Here is a 25,429-nt window from a genome sequence, read left to right on the forward strand (position 1 = left end):
AAATCTTACTTAAAAGCTGCAAACTATTTTCAAATTTTTGTGCCTTCAAAGAAGGAAAGTATAGTTGTAAAAAAATATATATACTATGAAATATACTCAGACCACCAGAGTCTGGCAAACTGTGTCCTTAAAAGGAGTTAGCTAAATGTAGATAAGCTTGCAGTCTGTATGTCTGAGATATAAAGTTTGTTTATTTTCCTAAGTAAAAGCAATAGAAGGATTTCAGAATATTTTGACACAGTATCAAGCTGTGGTCTCAGAATTTTGGACCTCAGTGGCTGTTCGAGTTTCATTACATTGTAAATTCAAGAGAACAAACACCTACCTTGTTACAAAGCCTCCATTATACATATACATAGTCACTATCAAAACAAAAATCCAACCAGAGTCTTTTTAACAGCATATACATCTGTATAGCATTGCCTAATCTTATAAAATTTGGAAAAGCTGCCAGCTTTACAAGCAATAAATCATTATGATAAAACAAAAACTATAAAACAAAGTAGACATACATAGGAATGTGCATAAACCCAATCTCACTAATTATGGTATCAAAGGAACAGAAGACTGGAAAGCAAAGCTAGTTTTAAAAAAAATCTGTGCTATAATTATAGTAACTATTATTAACTTAGTAATAATTGTAACTTTGTATAAACAGCAGGAATCACATTTACCCAGGAACCTCCTCAGAAATACACAAAACAGAACTTGGGAAAAAGAACAACACAATGATGCAACTGCACATCAGTTGTTTACCTGTGAGGAGGAGGATGAGAGTGGTCAGGAAAGACACTTCAGTTTTATTAGGTGGGGGAAGTTGGACTGGTTACATTCTGGAAAATGAAAGAAACATTCTCTTTTATCCTTTCAAGGAAAGGATCAGCAAAAGTCTGATGTTGCCCAGAGAAATGTTTCCACTGCATCAATTGTGACATGGAGAGTGGTTTCTTTGAATTAGGCTTCCCACGGTTTTGTCCAAGCTGACAACTTCTGGATACAGAAGGATTTTCTGAGGAAGGATCTGAAAAAAAAAACCGTGTAAAAAATGAAAAAAAAGATGCAGTAAAAAGATGCAGTAACCTAATCAGAAGAAACTAAGACAGAAAATTACAGTGTGAATCAATAAGCCCAATAAGGCAGTTGGTGATAACAGCTGAGAGAAAATAGAACAGTGTATATAATCCTTCTATGTCCACGAAACCCAAACATATATATCCACAGTAAGAGGGGAAAGGCTGTTTCTTGCTCATTGGTTGAGTTTATCAAAATCACCATATGCTAGCATAAAGACAAATCCTTTTACACATGAACGGGAAAGGAAATATCTTATCTGGCAATTTCCTTTATTCTGTCTTTTTAATTCTGTGACAGTTGAGCTGCTCCCATTCTTTAAGTAAATATGAATCTAGAAGTATGTTGCAGCAAAATTCATGCTAGTTTCTATTTCCTCCCAGAGGAGTCATTCCAACCAGCTAAGAATAGTATGAATCGCTATTTCATTGACTCAGCACAATAGAGCTGCGTACTGTGTACATCCAGATTATGCCAAGCTGTTCAATATACACAATATTGTATACTGTAGATCACAGTAAGGAAAAGACTATTACTGTGAAGCACAAAGAGGGGAATTCACTTTCGACAAAGGATCCTAAAGCCCCAAACAGTACCCAGTCATTGCAGGGTATGTCACACATTGCTGGCTTCATGATGCATCTGATGCATGTGACAAATGAAGAAATCATTTTGGATGGAAAAAAATTGCATCACTGCTGTTATTGGTTTAAAACTTGTCATCAAGTATTTTCATAGCAGTGTCACATGCTCCTTAGGAAAGATGAATGATATGAGCAGCATGAGGACTCAGAGTATTCTTGAGGGGTTTTAAGATTTGGAGAGCCCATAAAGACTCATACATGCAAGACTTTCCTTTTGACTTAACATTTGGTGCACATTTGCACTAGACTTGAAACATATTCTTTTTTACTGGCCAGAAGAAAACTTAGAATAGTTACATTTCTCAAGACCTTACAGATTCAGTGTTCCATAAATTATACCATGATCAGGTAAAACAATAGGCTTACAGCTTTACAGCTGTAAATATCCAAGACTGGATATTCTTGACCAAGCTTCTGCTGTCCATCCATTCTGCCCCTCTACTCTGCTCTCGTGACACCTCACTTGGAGTATTGTATACAGTTCTGGTTTCCTCAACATAAAAAGGACATGGAACTGTTGGAACAAGTCCAGAGGAGGGCCACGAGGATGATCAGGGGACTGCAGCACCTCCAGTATGAAGACAGGCTGAGAAAGTTGGGGCTGTTCAGCCTGCAGAAGAGAAGGCTGCATGGAGATCTCATAGCAGCAGTATCTGAAGGGGGCCTATAAGAGTGCTGGGGAGGGACTCTTCATGAGGGACAGTAGTGATAGGACAAGGGGTAACGGGTTCAAACTTAAACAGGGGAAGTTTAGATTGGATCTAAGGAAGAAATTCTTTACTGAGAGGGTGGTGAGGCACTGGAATGGGTTGCCCAAGGAAGTTGTGAATGCTCCATCCCTGGCAGTTTTCAAGACCAGGTTGGACAGAGCCTTGGGTGGCATGGTTTAGTGTGAGGTGTCCGTGGCCATGGCAGGGGGGTTGGAACTAGATGATCTTAAGGTCCTTTCCAACCCTAACTATTCTATGATTCTATGATTCTGCGTGATTAAACTGAAGACTATAACTTACAACAATTTGGCTAGGGAACTGATGAACCAGTTTGTCCTCCACTCTTTAGGAAATCAAACCGTCCCCTCACTTTATCATTTCTACCACTTCAGTCTAAGAATGACCTTCAGGTTTTTCCTTAATTTACTGCCAAAATGTTCTGTTCACCTGGTCTAAGATATAATTACCCTTGAGGAAGTCCTCATTACAGAATCCAAGACACCAATACTGTTGTTGAACAGTGTTCAGAAATGTGTTCAAAGCACAAGATAAGCAGTCAAGAGTGTTAAGACAATTACAAAATGCTAAATAAAATCATATGCACCAGTGTCCATCATAGCAACAATATTAAAATTTTTCTGTATTTCCGCAGGAGCTTTTCTAGGAGCTCTACCTGCCTCACTGCACACAAATGAGAAAATCTGTCTAACATTTAACATTAAAGGTGCCTTTTCCACACAGATCCTGTAATAGTACCTAAGTGGAGGCTGGTCTATTTTAGAACATCACTGACTCATGCAAAAACAGAAGATCTATTTTTTCAGTCATTAAAGAAATATACAAAGACAGTGACATCAGTATGTAGAGCAAAAATAAAGGAGAAAGTCAAATTCTTGTGGCTACAGAAGCACTGTGCTTTCACCAGCCAAGTCCACCCCATTCTGGGTAAAATGAGATGAGAAAGGAACACAGCTCTAGCCTATTACCTGGAGATATGCAAGCCATCAAGCAAAAGAGTCTCATTGGGTTTGTGGCTGAAACACCTGAAGACTGTGCTGCCATTCAGCAGGACCTTGATAGGCTGGAGAATTCAGTGAAGAGAAGCTTAATGAGGTTCAACAAGGGCAAGTGTAGAGTACTGCACCTGGGAAGGAAGAATCCAAAGTACCAGTACAGGCTGGTGGCTGACCTGCTAGAGATCAGCTGAGAAGGCCCTGGGAGTATTGGTAGATGGTAAGTTGACTATAAGCCAGCAGTATGCCCTTGTGGCCAGGAGTGCCAATAGTATTCTCGGGTGCACTGAGAAGAGTGGGGCCAGCAGGCAGAGGGAGGTGACCTGGCTCCTTAGTACAAGACAGACAACGAGCTACTGGAGAGGGTCCAGTGGAGGGTGACAAGATGATTAGGGGTCTGGAGCATCTCTCTAATAAGGAGAGATTGTGAGAGCTGGGCCTGTTTAGTCCAGAGAAGAGAAGACTGAGAGGGGATCTCATTAATGCATATAAGTATCTCAAAGGCAGGTGCCAAGAATATGGTGCCAGACTCCTTTCACTGGTGTCAGACTCCTTTCACTGGTGCCCAGTGACAGGATGAGGAGCAATGGCCATAAACTAAAACACAAGAAGTTTCATGTCAACATGAGGAAGAGCTTCTCTAAGTTGAGGGTGGCAGAGCACTGGAACAGGCTGCTCAGGGAGGTTGTGGAGTCTCCGTCTCTGGAGACATTCAAAACCTACCTGGCTGCGTTCCTGTGTAATCTGCTCTAGGTAACCCTGCCTTGGCAGAGGTCCCTTCCAACCCTAATGATTCTGTGAATTACTTAATTTCTTGCCCATGTCTGTTGAGAACAGTCTTGTGCCCATTTGTTTGCTCCTTTCTATTGTGGTATCTGTGTGCATTTATAAGATATCAATATTGGTACCTCGCTATCACACCTGTAAATAGCATACATGGATATTTCATGCCTAAAGGAAAGAAACATACCAAGGCAACAGATATTCTTTACTTTATGAATTAGATAGGCTATAAAAATTAAAATGGATAAGATAGAAACATAACTTATAACAATTTTTTTTTAATCCTGCTCCTAACTTACACCTATATACCTGTATGCAGCAAGGTATTAAAACAATTTTGATATGCCAAAAGAACAAGAGACAGATTCCTATAGAAAGAATAGGTATGAATATTTGCAACTTGGCTTTACAACTGCCAGGGGATCTTCCAGCATTTCTCAAATAACTACTTCAATAATCCTGCATCAGCTTTAGTTAATAACTGTGAAACGAAGGCCTATATTCAGAGATCTGGAATACATATTTATCTGGTATAGCTGTCCTGAGATAAACAGCTTTTGAACTAGCCCTTTCCAACTTTTGAACTAGCCCTTTTCCAACTCATTAATGTCCTTGAACATTTAGAAACAAAACACCATATAGAGTTATTTGGTTGTAATGAATCACTAGTTGAGCTGTCCATAGCTAATTCAAGGAATTAAGAGGCATGATACATGAATTGGTTGTTAGTGCAAGGAATAAACCCTTTTTCCTCTTCACCTCGTGAAGGGCTCCTATGGATTAGAAAAATCAGCCGATACCTGGAAGATCTTATAATGAACCTCATTACTTCAATCTTATTTCACTATGCATGGGAGTTTTCTCCAGTGGCAGATTGTATATCCAGAATGGACAATGGATGTATATCCTCAGCAATGGCCAGAGATGATGAAAAAGAAACTCACTTTGATGGTCTTTCTTTCCCATACAGTCACATTCAAGCAAGTCATGGGTAACACAGCTGGAATCTTCATGAAGAGTAAAGAGATTTCTAAGCTCCTCAATGGAAAAATGGATGTGTTCAGATGTCTTGGAAAGGTCTACAACTGCCCCAGAAAGGTCTTGTTTGCTGATCTGTCTTTGATAAATCTTTTCTTCTATTGAGCCTGTATTAAAAAAAATAATAAAATAGATACACTGGGGTGATTTTTGGCCAGTACTTGTCAAGAAGAAAAGTTAAATTGCATTTCTTAATATTCATAGGAATATGACTGGTTTAAGTTCCTCAAGCAAAGCCAAATGAATCAATGTGATGTCTCTATTTTAACTGAATTCAGAACAAATATATTTTTAAAGAGCTAATGATTTACAAAACCACTCCCTCCCTTTCCTTTAAGGGACAAAATTTCAACAGCTATCTCAATCTAGGGTATGTTTGAGCACCATCTCTGACCTGTGGTTAGCAGTCTGTAGATATGTACAGTATGTTTCTGACCATCTCTCCACACTCTAGCCATTGCCTGAAGAAACAAAAAGAATAGCATTAACAGAAATATGATTTCCTTACTGCCATTTATACCCTCTTTTCTTTCTGTGTACTACAGTAGGAAAGTAGGGGCTTCAACTCTTTCCTGCCATAAGTCCCCTCCTCATATCTGTTTTCCAAGCATTAGCAATTGTTTAATATTTCAGGAATACTCATAATTCTCCCCGATCTCCAAAACTGGGTTTTGCCATGATACATGTTTAAAAATTACTTTCCCATTTCTATTAAAATGATACAATTAGAATTTCACACCCCCTTTAATTCTTAAACAAACAAAATGTAACTGAGTACTGCTATGAGTTTTTTCAAAAATGTAAGGGTTACACCTAAATGTAAGGGTACGAGGACCCACAATACAGTTTGTGGTCTTTGGCAACCCATAGCAATTTTAAGTGATTTAGCAGATTGTTTCAACGTAACAAGACAAGCGACCACATGAGGATACTAACCCACACTCGGAACAGGAGCAGGGCCAAGAATCAGAGCTTATTTCAGGTATTGAGCACAAGAAGTTTCTCACTGCTTTATAAAAAGGTGGGTTTTTGTTATTGTTAAGGACTATTTTAACTGAACACTCTTATGTCAACTAAATACTCATTCTTTTAATTCTGATCGGAAACTCTCCCTTTTTCTCAGGTATTGCAACTCGACAGTAACATTTGCTATGCAGTCTAATCATGTTTTTCTTTTCAGATACACAGCAACTTTCCAGTTTGAAAGAGGTCAGGAGACAAAAGGGATACATGACTCACTCCTCCAAAGAAACCAGCATTTAATCTTTTCATTTTTTACTGCAAGAGGGCTTCTAATGATTCCAATATATATATATATAATAGGACAGAGAAATATTTCTCCTTTTCTTCTCAGAAAGAGTTTTCCTTCATTATTGTACTTGTCCAGATGCTATGTGACGATTGGGTAGATAATAAGACATGTAAAGCCAAGTATTTCAAAATCAACCAAGAAATCATTCAATGCCTGTTCCAACCCACATGTCCACAGTTATTATCAGACCTGAATATCTGTAGCTGGATTCCAGTCGATATCATAAAGAATCAAATGAGATGCTCCGACCAGATTCAGTCCTACTCCACCAGCCTTTGAACTCAGCAAAAAGATAAAAGCTGGACTGAATTTGCTATTAAAAGCATCAACAATCTGTTGTCTCTGGGAGACAGGAGTGTGTCCATCAAGTCTAGTATAAGAGTATCCATAATGTTTGCATGTCTCTTGTAATATGTTTAATGTCTGAGTGTAATTGGATACCAGTACGACCCTGTCAAACAATAAAACAAATTTATTTTATCATCTTAGACCTCCATAAAGCTAAAGTCCAATAACAAATTATTGAAGACATCTAAGAAAGTAAAATTACAAGTCAAGAAAAAATTACACATCAACCTGAGGCTCCTCATTTTTCCTAAGAAATAAGTATTTCCTATTAATTTGAAGCACGTACTAGATTTGGATGCAGTACACCTACTGTCAAGCATTCAAATGTTAAATAATAATAGTTTTCCTTTGCCACAGATTTTGGCTTACTGCACAGACTGCAGGGATCCAGAACCAAATCTCTATGTATACAAAATAGCTGTTGTTAAGGCAGCATTTACAGAGGGTGTGGTAGCAGCTAATAAATACTATATACACATGACTATTTACTGAAAAAGCTACTGTGAACTTCTATAGACAACCCTGTAAAACTCTAACAAATAAAATCATGGAAGCCAAATATGAAAGCAGTGACTCTCCTGCATTCTGTGACTGAAAAGAACTGGGATGAAGGATAGTGAAAGAATCACAGACAACAGAGTCCGGATTTTTGTTGTTATATTTTTAAGCAAAATCAGTCTGATCCCTTATACTAATGGCCCATACTATGTTAGTGGTTTTTTCTCTGAAATTTTAACTAAATAAGTTTCTGAGATCTGCACATGTAGAATTTCCATCCTCTCAGATACTGAGGATGATTCTTCTGACTGGACAAAGAAAAATTTTTTTAATTTAGGCCATCACTAAAATAATAAGGACAATTGGAACATTTTCTGATGGATCTTGTTTCAAGGTCTTTTACAAACTAAACTAGTTTCACAAATTCCATCAAAGGCACTCCATTTTTTAAAATAATTTTGATTTAAAAGAAGCACTGAAGAAATAGACAAATAATTTTGTGGAAAATCTGACAAATTAACATTTTAAAATTGTTCTAAAGTATTTTTATTATTACACTTTACAACTGAACTACATTCAAGACTTTTTTACAAAGATTTTGCAAGATTTATTTGTTTTTTTGTCAAGCAACACCAAAGTCACACCTTTGTTTTCACTCAAAAATAGAATATAAACTTCAGAGGAGCACTGGAATTGAGTCTGTATATTGCAAAATCTATTTAGTGCTAATGAGAGCAGAGAAACAAAAGAAAAAGAAACTTAACAGCACTGAATTAAAGCAACAAAACTTATAAAGGTATAAAAAAAACTTATAAAGGCTCGCAGCCCAGAAAGCCAACCGTATCCTGGGCTGCATCAAAAGGAGCGTGACCAGCAGGTCAAAGGAGGTGATCCTGCCCCTCTACTCTGCTCTCGTGAGACCTCACTCGGAGTATTGTGTGCAGTTCTGGTGTCCTCAACATAAAAAGGACATGGAACTGTTGGAACAAGTCCAGAGAAGGGCCACGAGGATGATCAGGGGACTGCAGCACCTCCCATATGAAGACAGGCTGAGAAAGTTGGGGCTGTTCAGCCTGGAGAAGAGAAGGCTGCGTGGAGACCTCATAGCAGCCTTCCAGTATCTGAAGGGGGCCTATAAGAGTGCTGCGGAGAGACTCTTCATCAGGGACTGTAGTGACAGAACAAGGGGTAATGGGTTCAAACTTAAACAGGGGAAGTTTAGATTGGATCTAAGGAAGAAATTCTTTACTGTGAGGGTGGTGAGGCACTGGAATGGGTTGCCCAGGGAGGTTGTGAATGCTCCATCCTTGGCGGTGTTCAAGGCCAGGTTGGATGAGGCCTTGGGTGACATGGTTTAGTGTGGGGTGTCCCTGCCCATGGCAGGGTGGTTGGAACTAGATGATCTCAAGGTCCTTTCCCTAACTATTCTATGATTCTATGATTCCAATAATGCTTCAACACCAGCTGTAGCTCAGCAGCTCCTATAGCACTGATACAGGGGGAAATGTTTTTTCCTGATAATCTTGCTAATTTTGACCAGCAAGGAATAAGGCCAGTACCTTTAGATACTTAGCTGTCATTGCTTTCAATGGATGCTAGGCATGTAGACTCCAACAACAGGCTTAGCTTTCTAATTTGTAAAAAGACAGCATCTTCAAATTCCATGACATCAATGCTAAGACATCTGCTCTTACTTCCCACTACTGAATTACAGCATGCCCTGTTTAAGCATCAATTTAAATAGAAGTTAAAAGCTAAATACTTTTGGAAAAGCTGGGCTTTTAAGGCATGAGTCCATAAAAAAAGTTATCCTGAGGCTACTTGGTTATGTGAGATTTTCATGAATCAGCAATTGCACAGTAACTAACCATGTGCATCCTATTACCCCATGATAACAGAGGTTTTCATACATGCCAGTGGCATTTACAAAAGAAGAAATAAGCAGTTGCTGTGCAAGTATGTTTGTTGAGACTGGTTACCCTGAACAGAAAAGGCAGAAAGCACTGAGCAGTTAAATGTGATTAAAGAGGAAATAACTTATAATCTAGCAATAAAAAAAATATTTTAGTGGAAATTAAAATATTTAATACGTTAATACATCTCCTCAAGGAGATACAAAGCTTTGGAAAGTCTCTGCAGGTAATGATAATATGTCATAGTACAGGGGCTGTAACAAACTATTTTACTTGCTGGAACTCAGTATGAAAAATACAAGTATCTTTATCTGGAAAAATATAATGAGCATCTTTGAAAATAATGTCAGCTGCAAATCCTAGTTAATAATTTAACAAGGAAGAGCCAGGAGTACAATGCATAAATATGCCTGGCACCTCTGCAAACAGTTGCATGCCTTAGTTTTGAATATTATGTGTTCACGCCTTTCAAAAGCAGAACAATATCCAGAAGGTCACTCCCATTACCTCCCTTTACCTTTACTTCACACTTGCCTTTCCGGAGAGTTGAGCTCATGGATTGCTTCCAACAGCTTCACCAGCACCTGCAATTTTCCTGAATCTGTTTCAGAGGAAGTGTCTGAAGTATAATCTTGTGGGAACACATCTATTAGACCTTTGTAGAGGCTGGACTCATCGTGTTCATCAGCCATGGGATCACAGCCCTTTTCCTATAGAGAAAAAAAAGATTCAATTCCATATCCCCTCTAACATGTTTTGGGATTTTCAAAACTTGCTATGTTCATATTACAAAGACAAAAGGAGGCACCAAAAGCTGCCACAAAGTAGTGTATCATGTGAGCACAACTTCCCAATACTGGATTGAAAGCACATTTTTAAAACACTGGTAGTGTTTATTATGTTTACACCCTCTAGTCTAAGATGATGTTTGCAGCTGAGTAGAAAGTTGAAATACTTAAAACTGAAAAATATGTTTTACTTCTACCTCTCTACTTAAACAACCACATAGATGTACACCCACAGCGAAGCCCTATCTAAAACTTGGAGAGGTGGTGCATGGTGAAGCCAGTACTCTGTTTATTCTTTCTATTTTAGTGACATGGTTTACTGAGGGACTTGCCAGTCCTGGAGTAAAGGACTTAAAACTTAAACAGGGGAAGTTTAGATTGGATATAAGGAAGAAATTCTTTACTGAGAGGGTGGTGAGGCACTGGAATGGGTTGCCCAGGGAAGTTGCGAATGCTCCATCCCTGGTGGTGTTCAAGGCCAGCCTGGACAGAGCCTTGGGTGACATGGTTTAGTGTGGGGTGTCCCTGCCCATGGCAGGAGGGTTGGAACTAGATGATCTTAAGGTCCTTTCCAACCCTAACTATTCTATGATTCTATGATCTTAAAAGTCTTTTCAACCTCATTGATTCTATAATTCTACAAGAACAAGAAAATATTCATAAAGCAATAGGAAACTGGTGAGATACCTTCCCCAAGTACATTCAGATTTCTTAACACTTATGCTTTTGACAGCAGATCTTCTAAAGCAAGATATACGTGAAAAGAGAGTATGGAAATTACCTGAAGTAACATGCACATTGACCATAACCTAGTTTTAGTGACCTTTTCCTGCTGAAATGACTAATTGCAGGCACCCACCCCTGCGCAAATAGATACCTTTATAGCTTTAAACAGAAGACACGGATGATTGCAGAGTTTTTTCAAAGCTCCTATACATATTAGATGAGGACTGTTTTCAAGCCTGCCTTGTAGACAGGACCTAATAATTCGAGAACTAAGCAGCTTCCGATACAATTCAAGTTGCAGCGCTGCTGGTCGGCAGAAGATTATGTTCTCCTTTTTGGGGGGCAGAAATTTGTTTATTATCTCTTGTGTTCTCCTTAGAATAAAGAGTCCAGTGAGGCGTGTGAGTTCAGCTGCTCTTTTTTCTCCTAATTCTTTTTCCTCCTAAAAGAACAAAGCACAAAATTAATGATAATCTTGCATCTCATCACAATAATTTTTGCTAGAATTTTAATTAGGTATTTAAATAATGTTTTAAAAGTAAGACACCACTTTCTGACATGGGTCTGTAACGAGAAATTCTTCTCCAATGAGCACTACTGCATTAGCTTAGTTCTAGGTCTGGTTTCTAAAGTCTTAAAGGAAGATAACATTTCAGAAGACATCCAAGTCTTGAATTATGTCCTATAATTTCTCAAGATGCAATAAAATCATGCTGATTTTGGAGTACTGTGGAGAAACTAAGAAGGAATAAAGTATCATCACATGGTAATGCGCATGGCATTTTTGGGAATGTGAGGTGTTGGAAGGACAATTTTTGCTTGCTAATTAACAGGTGATGCTAAATTAAGTGATCTCAACATGCATGTATTCCTCCTGCTCCCTTTGAAGAACAAGTGAATTTGTTTCAGATAGGAAGGTAAAAAGGTTTTGCTACTATTAGTAGTCCTGAGTTTCATTTTATTCCATAGAAAGCAAGTTTCACAGTGCTGTCTATGAGTTTTCTTCTATAACCGCATTTTTTTAAATAATTACCTTTGTTGCTGAAGGCTCTCTAGATCTGACAATTGGTTCCTCATATATCTTTCTATATGTGGATAAAGAACCAAGTATTCCTGGATTCACAAACTCTATTAATGCATAAAATTCTTGCAAATCATTTTGGATTGGAGTACCTAGAAAGAGAAGAAAAGAAAAAATTCAGCATTGGCAACATTTTCTTGAAACTGATGTAAGTACAATTGTTGAATCCAGGGTTTAATGCTGAGAATGCATCTTGAAAACAGATGTCTTGTTTCAATGTGACTTTCTCAGAGTTCTGAATTAATCTCAAACTTTATCATGATTAATAAGCTATTGTCCTCCTAACTAAAGAGACTGCACGTCTAATTGTTTTGACAAAGGGATTAAAAAGTCACGTTCTAAATCAATTTTATTACGTAACTATAAAGGAAAGCAATGAGTGTATGCAAACAGAGTCCTGATTCCCTTACAGAAGTTCCGAGGCTCCTTTGCTGTTCCTGAAGATAGGCAAATTTTGCATTTATTTAAAAAAATTGGAAATAACTTGTGTTTACAAGACTCAAGACTTCCACATTTAATATCCATTGCCAAAGATTATACCATGCCTCTGTCATACTTACAGTATGTTTTTCCTTTATGCCAACCTAGCAGTATTAACATAGTGAAATATTAAAAGTAAGTAGAGATACAAACCAGTAAGGATAATTCTCCTTTCACAAGACAGACTAGTGAGGACTGTAGTTGTCTTAATAGAGCTATTTTTCAGGCGATGTCCTTCATCACAGATTAGGAGGCTAAATTCTATAGCCTGAATTTGATCCAAAGATCGCAGTAGCATCTCGTAACTGATTATCATAACTGAATAAAGTGGAGAAGCAATGAATTCTTCTACTTTGTGGTCCTGCAGGCATAAAAGAAAATGTACCATAGAACTATTTCTTTGGAGATCACTCATTATATTCCTTAATCATCCAGTGTCTACAGAATTTTTTTCTAGCATGACACAAGACATTTACTGTCTCCATGAGTTTGGATTATTGATTCTTCCCTAATTTGCAAAAGAAATACAGGATCTGATGCAGCAGTTTAGAGTTTTACCGCCTCATTAAAAGAAAATTTATTATTCTTTTAGGCCTTCAAATCCTCTGAGACAAGTTACTGTGATGGTGAAAAGCACAGGCTCCCTGTAACAGCTTCCCAGTCCTGACATTTAGGTAAGCTTCAAATGAATAATTAAAGCCAAGATAACAAAGAGGCATAAGTAGTTGCCTGTACACTCACTCTGGGATCTCAATCTGCAAGTTGCAGTGATGTGGTCCATTAGGAAGCAACTACATTCTACCAAAATTCCCCTTGTAGCTTTGAACGGAATGTTATTGAATATGATATGAATATTATTGAACCTGATGAATAGGTTTTAAGTTTTAAATTTTAGAAAAGCAAACTTCAGCTTGCTCAGAGCTCAGGCAGGAAGGATTCCATGGGGAACTTCCATGGAGGACAAAGGAACTAGCAAGTGCTGGGAGTTTTTGAAGAATGGTCTCCTGGAAGCACAAAACCAGTTCATTGCTTTTAAAGGTAAGGGAAGTAGGAAGAGCAAGAGACCTCCTTGCCTTAACTATGAGCTTCCAAGTTGGCTCAGAGAAGAAAATCAGAGATGGAAAAGCAGACAAATAGCCATTGAGAACTACAAGGGCTTTGCCAGGGTGTGCAGAGATGCAGCTAGAAAAGCAAAAGCTCAACTGATATGGACCAGATACATCAAAAACTACAAGGAAGGGTTCTTTGGGTATGTAAACAACAAGCAGAAACAGAAGGAAAATACTGGCCTGCTGTTAAACAGGAGAGGGGAGTTAGTCACCAACAGTGCTGAAAGGCAGAGGTTCTCAATGCTTTCTTCACCTCTGTCCTTACCCGCACTGTTGGGCCCCAGGCCTTGGGAACAAAAGTCCAGGTTAATACAAACCCAGACCCACTGTCAGCGAAGGAAGAGTTGGTACGTGAACTGCTACAGGAGCATGGCCTCTGCAAATTGATGGGCCCTGATCTTATTCACCTGAGGGTGCTCAAGAGAGGTGCTGGCGTTGCTGTGAGGGCACTCTTCACAATCTTTGAAAAGTCCTGGACATCAGGGGACGTCCCAGAAGACTGGAAGAAGGCTTGTGTCACCCCCATTCACAAGAAGGGCTTAAAAGGAGGATCCAGGAAATTACAGGCCCATCAGTCTTACTTCAGTCCCTGGGAAAGTCATGCAACGAATCCTGCTGGGGGCCATCTATCACAGGTCAAAGCAAGCACGTGATTGGGAAAAGCCAGCACGGATTCACCAGGGGCAAATCGTGCTTGAGCAACCTGATCACCTTCTGTGACACAGTAACCTGCCAGGTTGATGTGGGGCGAGCATTGGACACTGTCTACCTGGATTTCTCCAAGGCCTTCCATACAGTTTCTCATAGCCTCCCTGAGAGACTGCTGTGTTATGGTCCAGACAATTGGTCCAAGTGGTGTGTGGGGAACTGGCTGACTAGCAGCACCCAGAGGGTGGTAGTGAATAGCTCCTGTTCAAACTGGTGACCTGTCACCAGTGGGGTCCCCCAAGGACCTATGCTGGTAGCAGCACAGTTCAGTGTCTTCGTAAATGATCTGGATGATGGGATCAAGTGTACCCTGATGAAGTTTCCTGATAATACTAAACTGGGTGGGGAAGTAGACACTTTGGAAGGGAGAGCCACCCCACAGGAATATCTGCATAGGCTGGTAGAGTCGCCTAACAAAAACCTTATGAAGTTCTAAAAAAGAAAAGTGTAAGGTCTTGCACCTGGGGAAACATAATCCAGGAGTACAGCACAGGCTGGGATTTACCCAGCTGTGGCGCAGCTCTGTGGAAAGAGATGTGGGAGTCCTGGTGGAGAACAAGCTCAGTAAGTGTGAGCAGTGTGCTGCTGAAGCAAACAAAGCCAACAGGATGCTGGGTTACATCAACAAGGGCATCACCAGCAGAGATAAAGAAGTCATCATCCAGCTCTACTGAGCACTTGCCAGACCACACCTGGAACACAGTGTTCAGTTTTGGTCCCCACTATGCAGAAAAGATGGGGACAAGCTGGAAAGGGTCCAGAGGAGGGCCACAAAAGTGATCAAAGGACTGGGAAGCCTGCATATGAGGAAAGGCCGAGAGAAAGAACTGGGTTTGTTCAGCCTTAAAAAAAAGAAGGCTCAGGACAGACCTTATCACTGTGATCCAGTAGTTAAAGAGTGGCTACAAAGAAGATGGAGACTCCTTTTAAAAGGAGACACATGGAAAAGATGAAGAATAATGAGCACAAATTACTGCTGGGGAGATTCCAGTGGGACAGGTGGACAATTTTTCACAATGAGAACAAACATCCACTGGAATAATCTCCCCAGGGAAGTGGTGCATTTCCCAGTATTTTAAGATTCAGCCGGGCAGGGTGCTGGGCCATCTTGTCTAGACTGTGCTTTTGCCAAGAAAGGTTGGATCAGATGATCCTCAAGGTCCTTTCCAACCTGATGTTCTGTGATGATTCTATGATCAACATTGTTACAAGCCCTTAATACTGATGGGTTGGCCAACAAGTAAGGGCAGCCTGGGACTCAGAAAATACAGCCCATAACCAGCCCCAGAAAACATGTCTGTCTACCGGTAAAGAAATGCAATTAATTTCTAAACCCTGTATTACTCTTCAGAAAATGTCTGTGAGCCCCTCCACTCTTATATACCCTTCAAACCCTTTTCCTTTAACAGATATCAAGACTTCTGATACCTATTAAAGGAAATAAACACACTGAATAAAAAGTCACTGTAATGTGACAGGTAACTTCTTCCAAAAAGGTTTCCTAGTAATAATTACATTTCTGTGCAGACTTGTGAAGGTACCAGGATTGCTATTATGTGTAAAAACTGAAAAATCTACTCCAGGCATGTCCCTCACCTTGGCTCCAGACATTAATTCCCTGCATACTCCTTTCTATTTCCTAACAGTGTTCACTAACAAAGCAGGTTGTAAGAGCAGCTGACAAGCTGAAGGACCTCTGATTGTGAAAGCAAATCAAGCTAGAGCCTCGGAAGGTATATTTATTTCCAAACAAGATCAGTTACCAAACACAGACAACTAAGTCTGGAGCAGATGGTGTAATACACTGTAAAAGCAGCACCACTTAATTATCACAACCCTTAGAGCCTCCTAGTAAGTGATTCAGATGAATCTATGGGCCGAATCTGGCACATTAATCTCACAAAGTACCTTGTGGTAGATCAGTCCCCACATGCTCATGAAGAGGCCCAGCACATGTCAGAGGAAGAAAGGAGTAGTGAGAAACCAAGTAACAAGGGCATGCACCTATTTCCCCAGGTGTCTGGGCTGGACCCGAGCATTACTGTTGCTTCCAAGGCTGTAGTTTAGTGCCTGTTTTCTGGCCATATTTTGTACTGCTGTTTTCAAAATAGGAGCAGGGAATTCCCCAACACAGAAACACAGACACAGAGAAGCGCTGTAGGCAACACCCAATGTTGTCTCTGCCCAGTATTCAGGCTCCACATTGCAGTCTTGAAGACAGAGGCGATGCCTTTCTGACGTTCTCTTGGGATGGTTAAGCATCACAAGGTGCCCAAAAATTATTTTGTCTTCCTACACTTTTGGGCTGTGAGATGAGACTATAGGGAAAGTACAGAGGCACTGGGGAAATGCCTCCCATGTCCTTCCCCTGGTAAATCATCAACTCTTCTGGACTGTTTGAACCTGATTAAAGTATCAGGAGAGTCCTGGTGTATTATAAGCTTCCTGCAGCTAAACATAATATACACCCCGCCGTATATAACAACAGCAGAGGATGATGAACTAAAAATTAAAATAAATTTACGAGCTACTTTCAAGTAATTAATTCATCCTCTTAGCTTGCTGCAAGATATGTATGTATTATAGCTTCCATTTTCACAATTATCCAAAGTGACTTGACAGGTTTAAGTGAGCTGCCTGGAGCCACATATGGAGCAATTGTCAATCAGTATTAGAGCTCTGTAATGTCCCAGACTTACGCTTTGAACAGACCTTTCTTTGCACTAGTCCAAATCCAATGTACCTGGTGAAGTGTAAATTAGAGAAAAAAAAAGAAGCTGCATCATGAAGCAATGTAAATACTTAATTAATTCTCCAGATATCTTCACTTGGAAACCCAACCAAAACAACCCTGGTAGAAGTGATATTCTGCAAATAGATAAAGAAGTTATTCTCTCAAACACATCTCAAATGCTGATAACATGGATGAACAAGACCTAAATGCAACCTTTGTGGGGACACCATTTTAAAAGCAATGCCCTCTGTGTGACATTTGTGTTTTAACAGAAGTAAACTGTAATCACATTTCAAAAGCAGATAATGTCCTGTTTTTTTGAAAAGTCCATTACTGAAGGGTTAGGATCAGTTCATGGTGTTTCAGCGTGAAAGTGAGGAAAACATGCCTCACATATTTTTAAAATCTGACAGTTCTTTGAATGTATTCCTTAGAGGCAAGAACAGAAAAAAACCTTTGAGACAACCTCTTCCTTTTAAGTTATACTGGAGAAATAACAGTATGGTAATTGCTGTTTTTCCACAGAAGATAGACAGTAAATTATTTTGAAATACCTCATTATACCCCAGGCAAGTCATATTGTGTCTCCCTTTTGCATGACAATGTATTCCTTGCTATTTGGGAACACAATCTTAAAAGCTGCTGAGTATCCTCAATCTAAATGGCTCCAACAAGATGAGTAAGAATATTAAAGTTATTTAAGTTAAAAGAAAATGAAAGCCACTGTCATTTTGGGCATAGTAACTGTCAGCAAAATCAGGTTTTCCCCTCCCAACACCGTTCATTAAAACTGCAAGAAAACATTCAATTATTTCTAACTACCTTTTCACATAAAAATGTTGCCCTATTATATTTTGCCTTCTATCCATTTTTTTTAGAAACTTCCTATTTCTCATCCTAACCTATATTACATTACAGTTCCTGACAAGTCAGTTAGCTTCGCTTGAAACACCTTGAAACAAGTGACTAAAAAAAGCAGATGATGCAAAGATGATGCAATCCTCTTATATGTGGATTGTTCTTAGTGGAAGAGGGTAGGTTCAGTCATTTCAAGGGTGTGACAATAATGAGTGGAATTCAAAGAAATAATCACTGTTACAAAATTTTGAATGCTCTACAGAACAGTTTAAAAATAGTTTGAAAACCTCCATTTCATCTGAAATATTCACTATCCCACAAAGCAAGTAAGAATAATGCAAGAAACTAAAAGACAATCTGGTTGATGTAGGAACTGGGTAATCTTTAGAATGAAGTAGTATTTGTTTCTTCAAACAACTTGTATGGAACTGTTAGATTAGAAAAATAACTTTGGAAAATAAATATCTTTATCTTTGTTGCAAGCAACAATGCAGATACTATAATTTCTCCTCTTTTTCCCACTGGCATAATTCAAATATACAGGACCAAGAAAAAAGTAGGGGTACAGCAGATTGCTGAATGTACACATTATTAAATAACTTTCTCTTCCTTTTCTGCTATGAATGCCCGCTTCATATGGATATGGGGTCCAGAAGTCTTAGGAAAAGAAGTACTGAATGGTAAATTATAAAAAATGGAGCTTGATTCTGAAAGCTTCAGAAGCATTAATAAAGGCATGAGCAAGTTCCTGTTCACAGCTTCAAGAATGCTGATCCTGAGGGTACCCAACCCTCTGACTGAGATATTGAGCCATGCTTAATGGGAAAATGTACATGGCAAGAAACACGTATTGGATAATCAGAGCAAGATGTTGCTCTCCTCCAGAGAAAGCCAAGCCCTCAGTCAGTGATGCTACAGCTTCACTCCTTGAATTCCTTTGTCTTTTACTTGGCCAGACATGCTTTCCTGCCTGATGTGGTCAATAAAGGTCACTGAAGGGCAGAGTCTGTGGTAAAACTTTTAATCTTTGTAATAAAGGACAGAGAGAGTTTTGTGTTTCAAAAACAAAGGCAAGACCCTAAAGGTATACCAAGGAGATTAAAAGATAAAATACTTCATCAGCACACAGGATTCATGCAGGCACTACAGGAACTTGGCAGTGTCATTACCAGCGGCAACAGCTTCACTAAAGGAGGGGACACGCATCAGCATCATCCCACTTCTTTATTAAGATTTATACTTGTCTGCATTCTTCTAGAGACAAGAGATATTTACATATCTAACACTGAGATTCTAGGCTTGGTAACTCATGAGACTTTAAATCATCCCTAGAGAAACTTGATTCTTGACAGGGACAGTAAAGGGAATAACCTTCCAAAGTAACCTGAAACAGACAGCCAAAACAAAGAGGAACAATTTCCAGCACAGAAGAAAAGTGACTACCACAGAAACGGAGTATAAGTCAGCCAAGGTAGATGTTCTGGTACAGAAAGCAGTGAAGGTGTGCACTTCAATAGTCAACAGAAAGCTCTGTAAACCAAAGAGACACAAGGAGGAGCGTGTCACCTTTTACATCTTCAAACGGGAAGCCTGAGGAAAGGTAAGACAGACATACACTACACAGGCAGGTGAGCTTAGGTGTGATCTGGTTACTGACAGCTAAATGCCCATATGGGCAATAACCTGAATGAGAAATAAAGTATTACAAATAAATATTGATCGTGTATTACTAGTTTTGGACTCTGGCTAAAAGAAAATAAAGCGGAGGATAAAAAAATCACAAGTCAAATCTGACCTAAACCCCTTTTGGAAATAAATCTTACCTGATCAACTGTAAAGACTTTGATCCTTTCACTTCCCAACCATTTCTGAAATTCTTTTTTCCAGTTTTTTACCAGACTCCCAGGGGTGACAATTAGCACTCGCTTTAGTACAGGTTTGCATCCATAGACCCCTTGACGCAGAAGAGTCCAGACAAGTGCAATGCATTGCAACGTTTTTCCTAGGCCCATTTCATCAGCAAGAATAGCTCCAAATCTTCCACTAAGTCTGTAAGGTATAATTGAGTGGTGGTAACATTTTAAAAGACATAGCTATAATTATTTACAACTGGTTTAAAGAATTGCTTTTTGTGGTTGTCTTCTGAAGTATGAAGAACCTATTTATACTCAATATGCCTTATTGTAGGTCTTAATTTAGTTATACCGGAAAACCTTAGAGTGAAACTTCTCATTTTCCAGATAAGTGCATTAGTACTCTACAATCAAATAGCCTAAATCTGCTTTTAGAATTACAATTATTATCTAATATTTGTAAAACTTTTTTATAACTTCAGGAATCTATGACTTGAGAAAACACTAAATAGTACATTATTTCTCTCAATAGGTTGGTATAAACAGCTTTTTTATTCTAAATGCCTGGATTATAAATTATATTAATAATTATGAACTCTATGAATTATAAATCCCAGAAAGCAGTGCTCTTTAACATGGGTTAGACTGTATCCATGTTTACAATACTTGGTATTTGCAGTAGACCTGACAGATCTTCTGGTGCACTAGTTTCTCATCACATCTGGGAAAGCTATAGCAAGCAGGATATTACATACAAGTCAGAAAAAACTTGTGCAACCTTTGCTTGGGAGGGGGGGAATTAGCAAAATTAATTACTTAATTAAACAAATGCTCAAATCTTCCCATTCAAATTGTCTAATTTTGAACACAGGCATGAAAATTTTACAGGTATTGAAAGCCAAAAGGATAATTACTGTCTTACCTCATTCCCATTACACATTCATATAGGAATATAATTCCTTCTTTCTGATGTGGTCGGAGATTATTTGCAATGTAAGGATCTACAACTACATCCACCATGGGTAAACCAGCATTATTGAACGTCCACTGATGACTTGCATTTGGTCTTGGCATAACTAGAGCATCTTGAAGTTCAAAACATATGCAAGTATTGCACAAAAATGTTATTTTTAGTCTGTTAGCAAAAGGCATTATTTCTCTAACTTAGCTACAGAATAAAGTCAATGACATAATGACTGTTACAAATACCATTTAATAAACTGACCATTCTCAGTCAGAAAATGTATTCATCAACAAAGCATTTAGATAAGTCTTCTAAACAAAAAATCCTTTTACAGAATTTTTCCAGTTAGTTTACACTTTTCTCGAAGGTAAAGGTGACCAACTGAGAAATCTGGGGGGGGGGTATGATTATGTGAAACTGCCTGCCTAATAAATGTTGCATGATGACTTTGAATGCACAGAGTCAAATGAGAAGTTCTAAAAGGCTTCTGAATTGAAAGTTTAAGAAAAAACATGCAACAATGACCTACATAAATTCTAGACGCTACATTTCAAGAGGATATTCTTGCAGCTGCCCAGAAAGACTTCTCTGCCTGAGAAACAGAGATAAAAAGACAACAATTTGTTTGGAAAAAATAGGGAAGTACTAAGAATAACCTGACAAAGGCTGCCACAGTGCATGCATAAATGAAGTTGACATGTTTGAAGACATACAGAGGCAAAGAGAGCATGAAGTACTGGGCTACAACTGAATAACAGTTTTGCTTGCCATAATTTGTTTACAAACTAACATCATCGTTTTGCTAGACAATCCTAGGTTGCTTATATTGATGCCACACACCTCCACTGAAAAGTTGTATTCCTGGAGGACAGAATGAGAAAGAAATTTATAACTGCTGGTATTTTTATGTTACTAGAGTAGATCTATATTGATAATTTACTCATGGGAATAGGTTGTTTGAAGGGCTGTATCATTCAAGGGATTTGGTTTCCTACTGACGAAGGGCTGACTTCTCATGGATTACATCAAATCGCACGTACGTGTAGATATATATATATAAAAGCCAGTGGTGACAGAAAGATAACTTTCCTGACATATTTTTCAGCTATGTCAGAGATGGGAAAGAAACAAGGCTTGGATGAGCAATAGACCAAAAGCTTAGAAATCATATTTCAAAGATGTGGCTTTACATCTTTGTAATTGTACTCTGTTCTGCTGAGCACAGGGATAAATGGCTTTCCATGTTGAAGAAGCTGCATTTTATTCAACTATAGTCACAGACCTTAACATAAAAACTTCTGACAGTTCAAATACCAAGGTCCTGGTCTTGTAAAATATCTCCATGGCTTCTGAAAGAGGTTACACAAGAAGCTGTTAAATAAACTATGTACTTCTCCTGTGTAAGCAACTCAGACTGAGAGTCCAACCAACTGATGTGTTGAGGGCTCTCAATTTCGCAGGAAGTACGCAATTCCCCAGAAGTCAAGACACAGGAGACAGCTAGAACAAATTGTAGCTTTTTAACAGAGAAACAGCAAGAAGCTAATTTGAGTGTTGAATGTATCAGCTTTTCGCCAGGTTTCAGGTTAGAAAGCTGATGCAGTATTATCTTGCAAGGACAGGAAGGATCATTCTTTGATACAAAATAATCAGGTTGAATCCAGACCAGAAGCTGGTGTTAATAAAGCTGCTCTACAAAAGGACCGATGATATCAGTAATTACCACTTTCTTAAGATTTCACTGTTTATTTACATAGTAGCCAGTTAGCAGCTTTGAAAAGTCCCAGTACCCAGTCCTTGTATCCAGATACAAGGTAAGAAGTAGGATGGATGTATAACTTTAACAATGTAGAACATACTTGTATTCTTTTAAAATATGCATTGTTCAGCTTTGTAACATTTCTTTAAACTCATTTTTACCTTACACCTGAAACGTAAAGCCACCAGAGGAATATAGCTCCTAAATGGTTTGTTACTGATAGACAAGAGTATTTCTTGTTTACATAAGCAACCCCACTTTCTGTAGCTATCAAATGTTTACAGGATCCCTCTTCTACAACTCTCATGGCTCTTCAGCACATGGTACCTCAGCATTATTAACCAAAATGTTTCAGGTTGAGATTGGGCAGTGTAGTTACACGCTCTGGCTGTGAAGGATCAGGCACTGTCAGGAGTTCTTTGAATCTGGCTTAACTTCTATAATCAGTTTGAGAGAGAGTTGTGGTGGCTCAGCCTGAAGGAAAAGGCTCCAGGGAGACCTTATAGCAACCTTCCAGTGCCTAAAGGGGACCTACAAGAAAGCTAGAGAAGGACTTCTTACAAGGGCATGTAGGGATAGGACAAGGGGGAATGGCCTTAAACTGAGAGGATATATTTAGATTAGATATTAGGAAGAAATTCTTTACTGAAAGTGGTGAGACACTGGCACAGGTTTCCCAAAGAAGCTGTGAATGCCTCATCCCTGGCAGTGTTCAAGGCCAGGTTGGATGCGGTTTTGAGTAACTTGGTCTAGTGGAGGTGTCCCTGTCCATGGCAGGGGGCTGGAACTGGATGATCTCTAGGGTCCCTTCCAACCTAAACCAGCCCGTGATTCTATGATTATTGATCCTCCACTGTAATTACTTTGTAGCCATATTATGTCGGTGCTTCACTGACCCCAGTAGGAAGCTGGAACTCATCTAGAACTTTCTCTGATCAATAAACTATTTTTTCTTGGCAAAACTCTCAGAAACTAACTTGCATCTACAGCCATCTGTAACAACTAGGAGAAACTTTATACAGTGCAGAGTATTTTAACTTGTTAGAAACACACATGATAAAATCCTAACATGGTATTGATAGAAACACTAGCACTTCATGTCAGAAATACTTCAGTAGTTCATTGGGGAACATGAAAATTTTGGTTGAGAGCCAGAAGATGCTTAAAGAAACTTAAAAACCTGAATCTTACTTGGAGCATTTGGATCATGACGAGGTCTGCAGCTTTGAGAATCTTTGAGCATATTTTCTTTTGTATTGGGTTGACAGAGACTTTTGAATGGTTTACAGAATGGTTTCATGCTAGTTTGAGATAAAGCAGTTGGGACTACATCATGAGTTCCTATTCCAGCCTGAAAACATCTGCCACTGCTGAAATCATCTGCTGAAATAACACCCATCACTTCAATTTCTTTTCCTCCAACCATCAGTGTTTGACCTTCATCAAGACTGTCTAGGTCTTTAGATTTATATCCAGTACCTAAAAGAATATAAAAATATACCAATTAGGACAACATAGCCATTACCATTTCCATAACACCACTACTCATGTGCAGGAAGGAAAATCAAAACTATGAACAGGTATTTGATTCTTTAGCGTTTGAATTATTACACATACAAACTCACAAAGTCTTTCCCTCCTTAACAGAGGGAAATCTACGTTTGAGTAGATAGCAGAATATGTCGGTAAATATTCAATCATCCTTATCCACTATCAATTCTACTGAATGTCAAATACCTATTGAAGGGAATTTATAAAAAACAGCCTCATATCATAGAATCTGGCAGCTTACCTTAGTTTTAAACTTGCTCAAAACTAATGACCATTCTAGGTCCCTTTTGTTCTTTTCATGTCCCAACAAGAACACCACTAGCCCCTCTTGCTACTGACCTACACAGAATATTTTACTTTTAAAATAATTCTGACTTAGCTTTTTATAATTAAGTATTCATATGCATCTGAAATCTTTACTTCTACACATACTCTGAAACATATATGCTCTGATTATTGCCAGGATTTATCAATCGGCTCAACAGTTCGTTCATTTGAAAACCTACCAGGGAGGTGATGCATTTTAATATGTTTCCTGAGGGACTCCATCAGGTGGGCATTCTCAGAGCAATGGAAAAGGAGGTATTTTTCTTCCCCTTCTTTAAATGTATTCAAAAACCACCCAGCAGACCTTGTTTGGTTCTTGAAAGAAAAACACTTGCTCTCAGGTAAGAGCTAAAGATGCCCGAACACAAAGGAATGCACATGCCTTCCTAACCAAAGTGCCTGAAGAGGTATTTATGACCTCTCCTTTGCATTTTTGTTTTCTGTTATTACCTCCACAGAGCTTCAGGCTGCACATACTGAATACAGGTATATCCCTGTGCAGGATCTTTCAGATTCTGGTCTGAAGAGTCTAATTCCAAGACAGAATGGGCTTTAAGAGTAAATGGGAAGTTAAGAAAGTTGAAAAGCAAACCTACAAGCTCAAATGTGTTTACGCAGCCACCAGAAATAACTGTTTCTATTACAAGAGAGCACTTCCTAAATTCTTTGTAATACATTATTAGGGAATTAGGACATTTACAGGAGAGAAAAGCAGATGTTCTGCTGCCTCAGAAACAAGCTACAGCCTGTGCTGGCTTCAGGTTCCCATGCCCCTCCTTAGATCCAGCCCTGGTATGCCTAAGGGAAAAAAAAACAAACTAAAAATCTTCCTTTGCCCTTTCCTTCCTATTTAACAATAATAATCCCAGATACTCATTCACATTCACTGTAAACTTCCTGGTATTTAATGCAATTTTGGAGGTAAGTACCACTACCAGACTTTCCTTCTCACTCAACGGTCTTGTAGAATAATTGCAGAAATTGAAAACTCACACTGCTTAAAATGGTCAATTTACAATTTTCTTAGAATCAATGAGTATTGAAAGCAGCTCTGAATGAGCAAGTTAGCCCCAATGACATTGGTATCATTGTGCTCCTCAAATACCATCAAACACAGCAAAAGACTTTTACTAGTGAAAATCAGAATATTTATTTTTCTAT

At 38.8% G+C, this 25,429-nt stretch overlaps 1 protein-coding gene across 1 annotated transcript; it reads right to left on the reverse strand.

Moving 5' to 3' along the window:
• Positions 1-449: 449 nt before the first annotated feature.
• On the reverse strand, positions 450-23,831 carry RAD54B (RAD54 homolog B). The gene is made up of 11 exons (XM_080639499.1): positions 23,582-23,831; positions 20,590-20,752; positions 19,638-19,863; positions 12,559-12,766; positions 11,878-12,017; positions 10,996-11,286; positions 9,859-10,040; positions 6,761-7,022; positions 5,654-5,720; positions 5,166-5,366; positions 450-1,021 (listed from the first exon to the last, which is right to left on the reverse strand). The coding sequence occupies exons 1-11, from the start codon at positions 23,814-23,816 to the stop codon at positions 804-806; spliced, it is 2,193 nt and encodes a 730-aa protein (XP_080495625.1). The 5' UTR covers positions 23,817-23,831; the 3' UTR covers positions 450-803.
• Between the last annotated feature and the right edge of the window lie 1,598 nt (positions 23,832-25,429).

Source organism: Psittacula echo (assembly GCF_963264785.1).
Source record: "Psittacula echo genome assembly, chromosome: 2".
NCBI classification, from domain to species: Eukaryota; Metazoa; Chordata; class Aves; order Psittaciformes; family Psittacidae; genus Psittacula; species Psittacula echo.

Excerpts from the sequence above, each read along its gene's own strand:
- RAD54B (XM_080639499.1), bottom strand. The coding sequence starts at position 23,816 with ATGGTTGGAGGAAAAGAAATTGAAGTGATGGGTGTTATTTCAGCAGAT. Across the intron at positions 12,018-12,558 it reads AAGGAGAATTATCCTTACTG|GTACTCCAATCCAAAATGAT; the intron begins GTTTGTATCTCT and ends TTCTCTTTCTAG. Across the intron at positions 5,367-5,653 it reads CTACAGACTGCTAACCACAG|GCTCAATAGAAGAAAAGATT; the intron begins GTCAGAGATGGT and ends TTTTTAATACAG.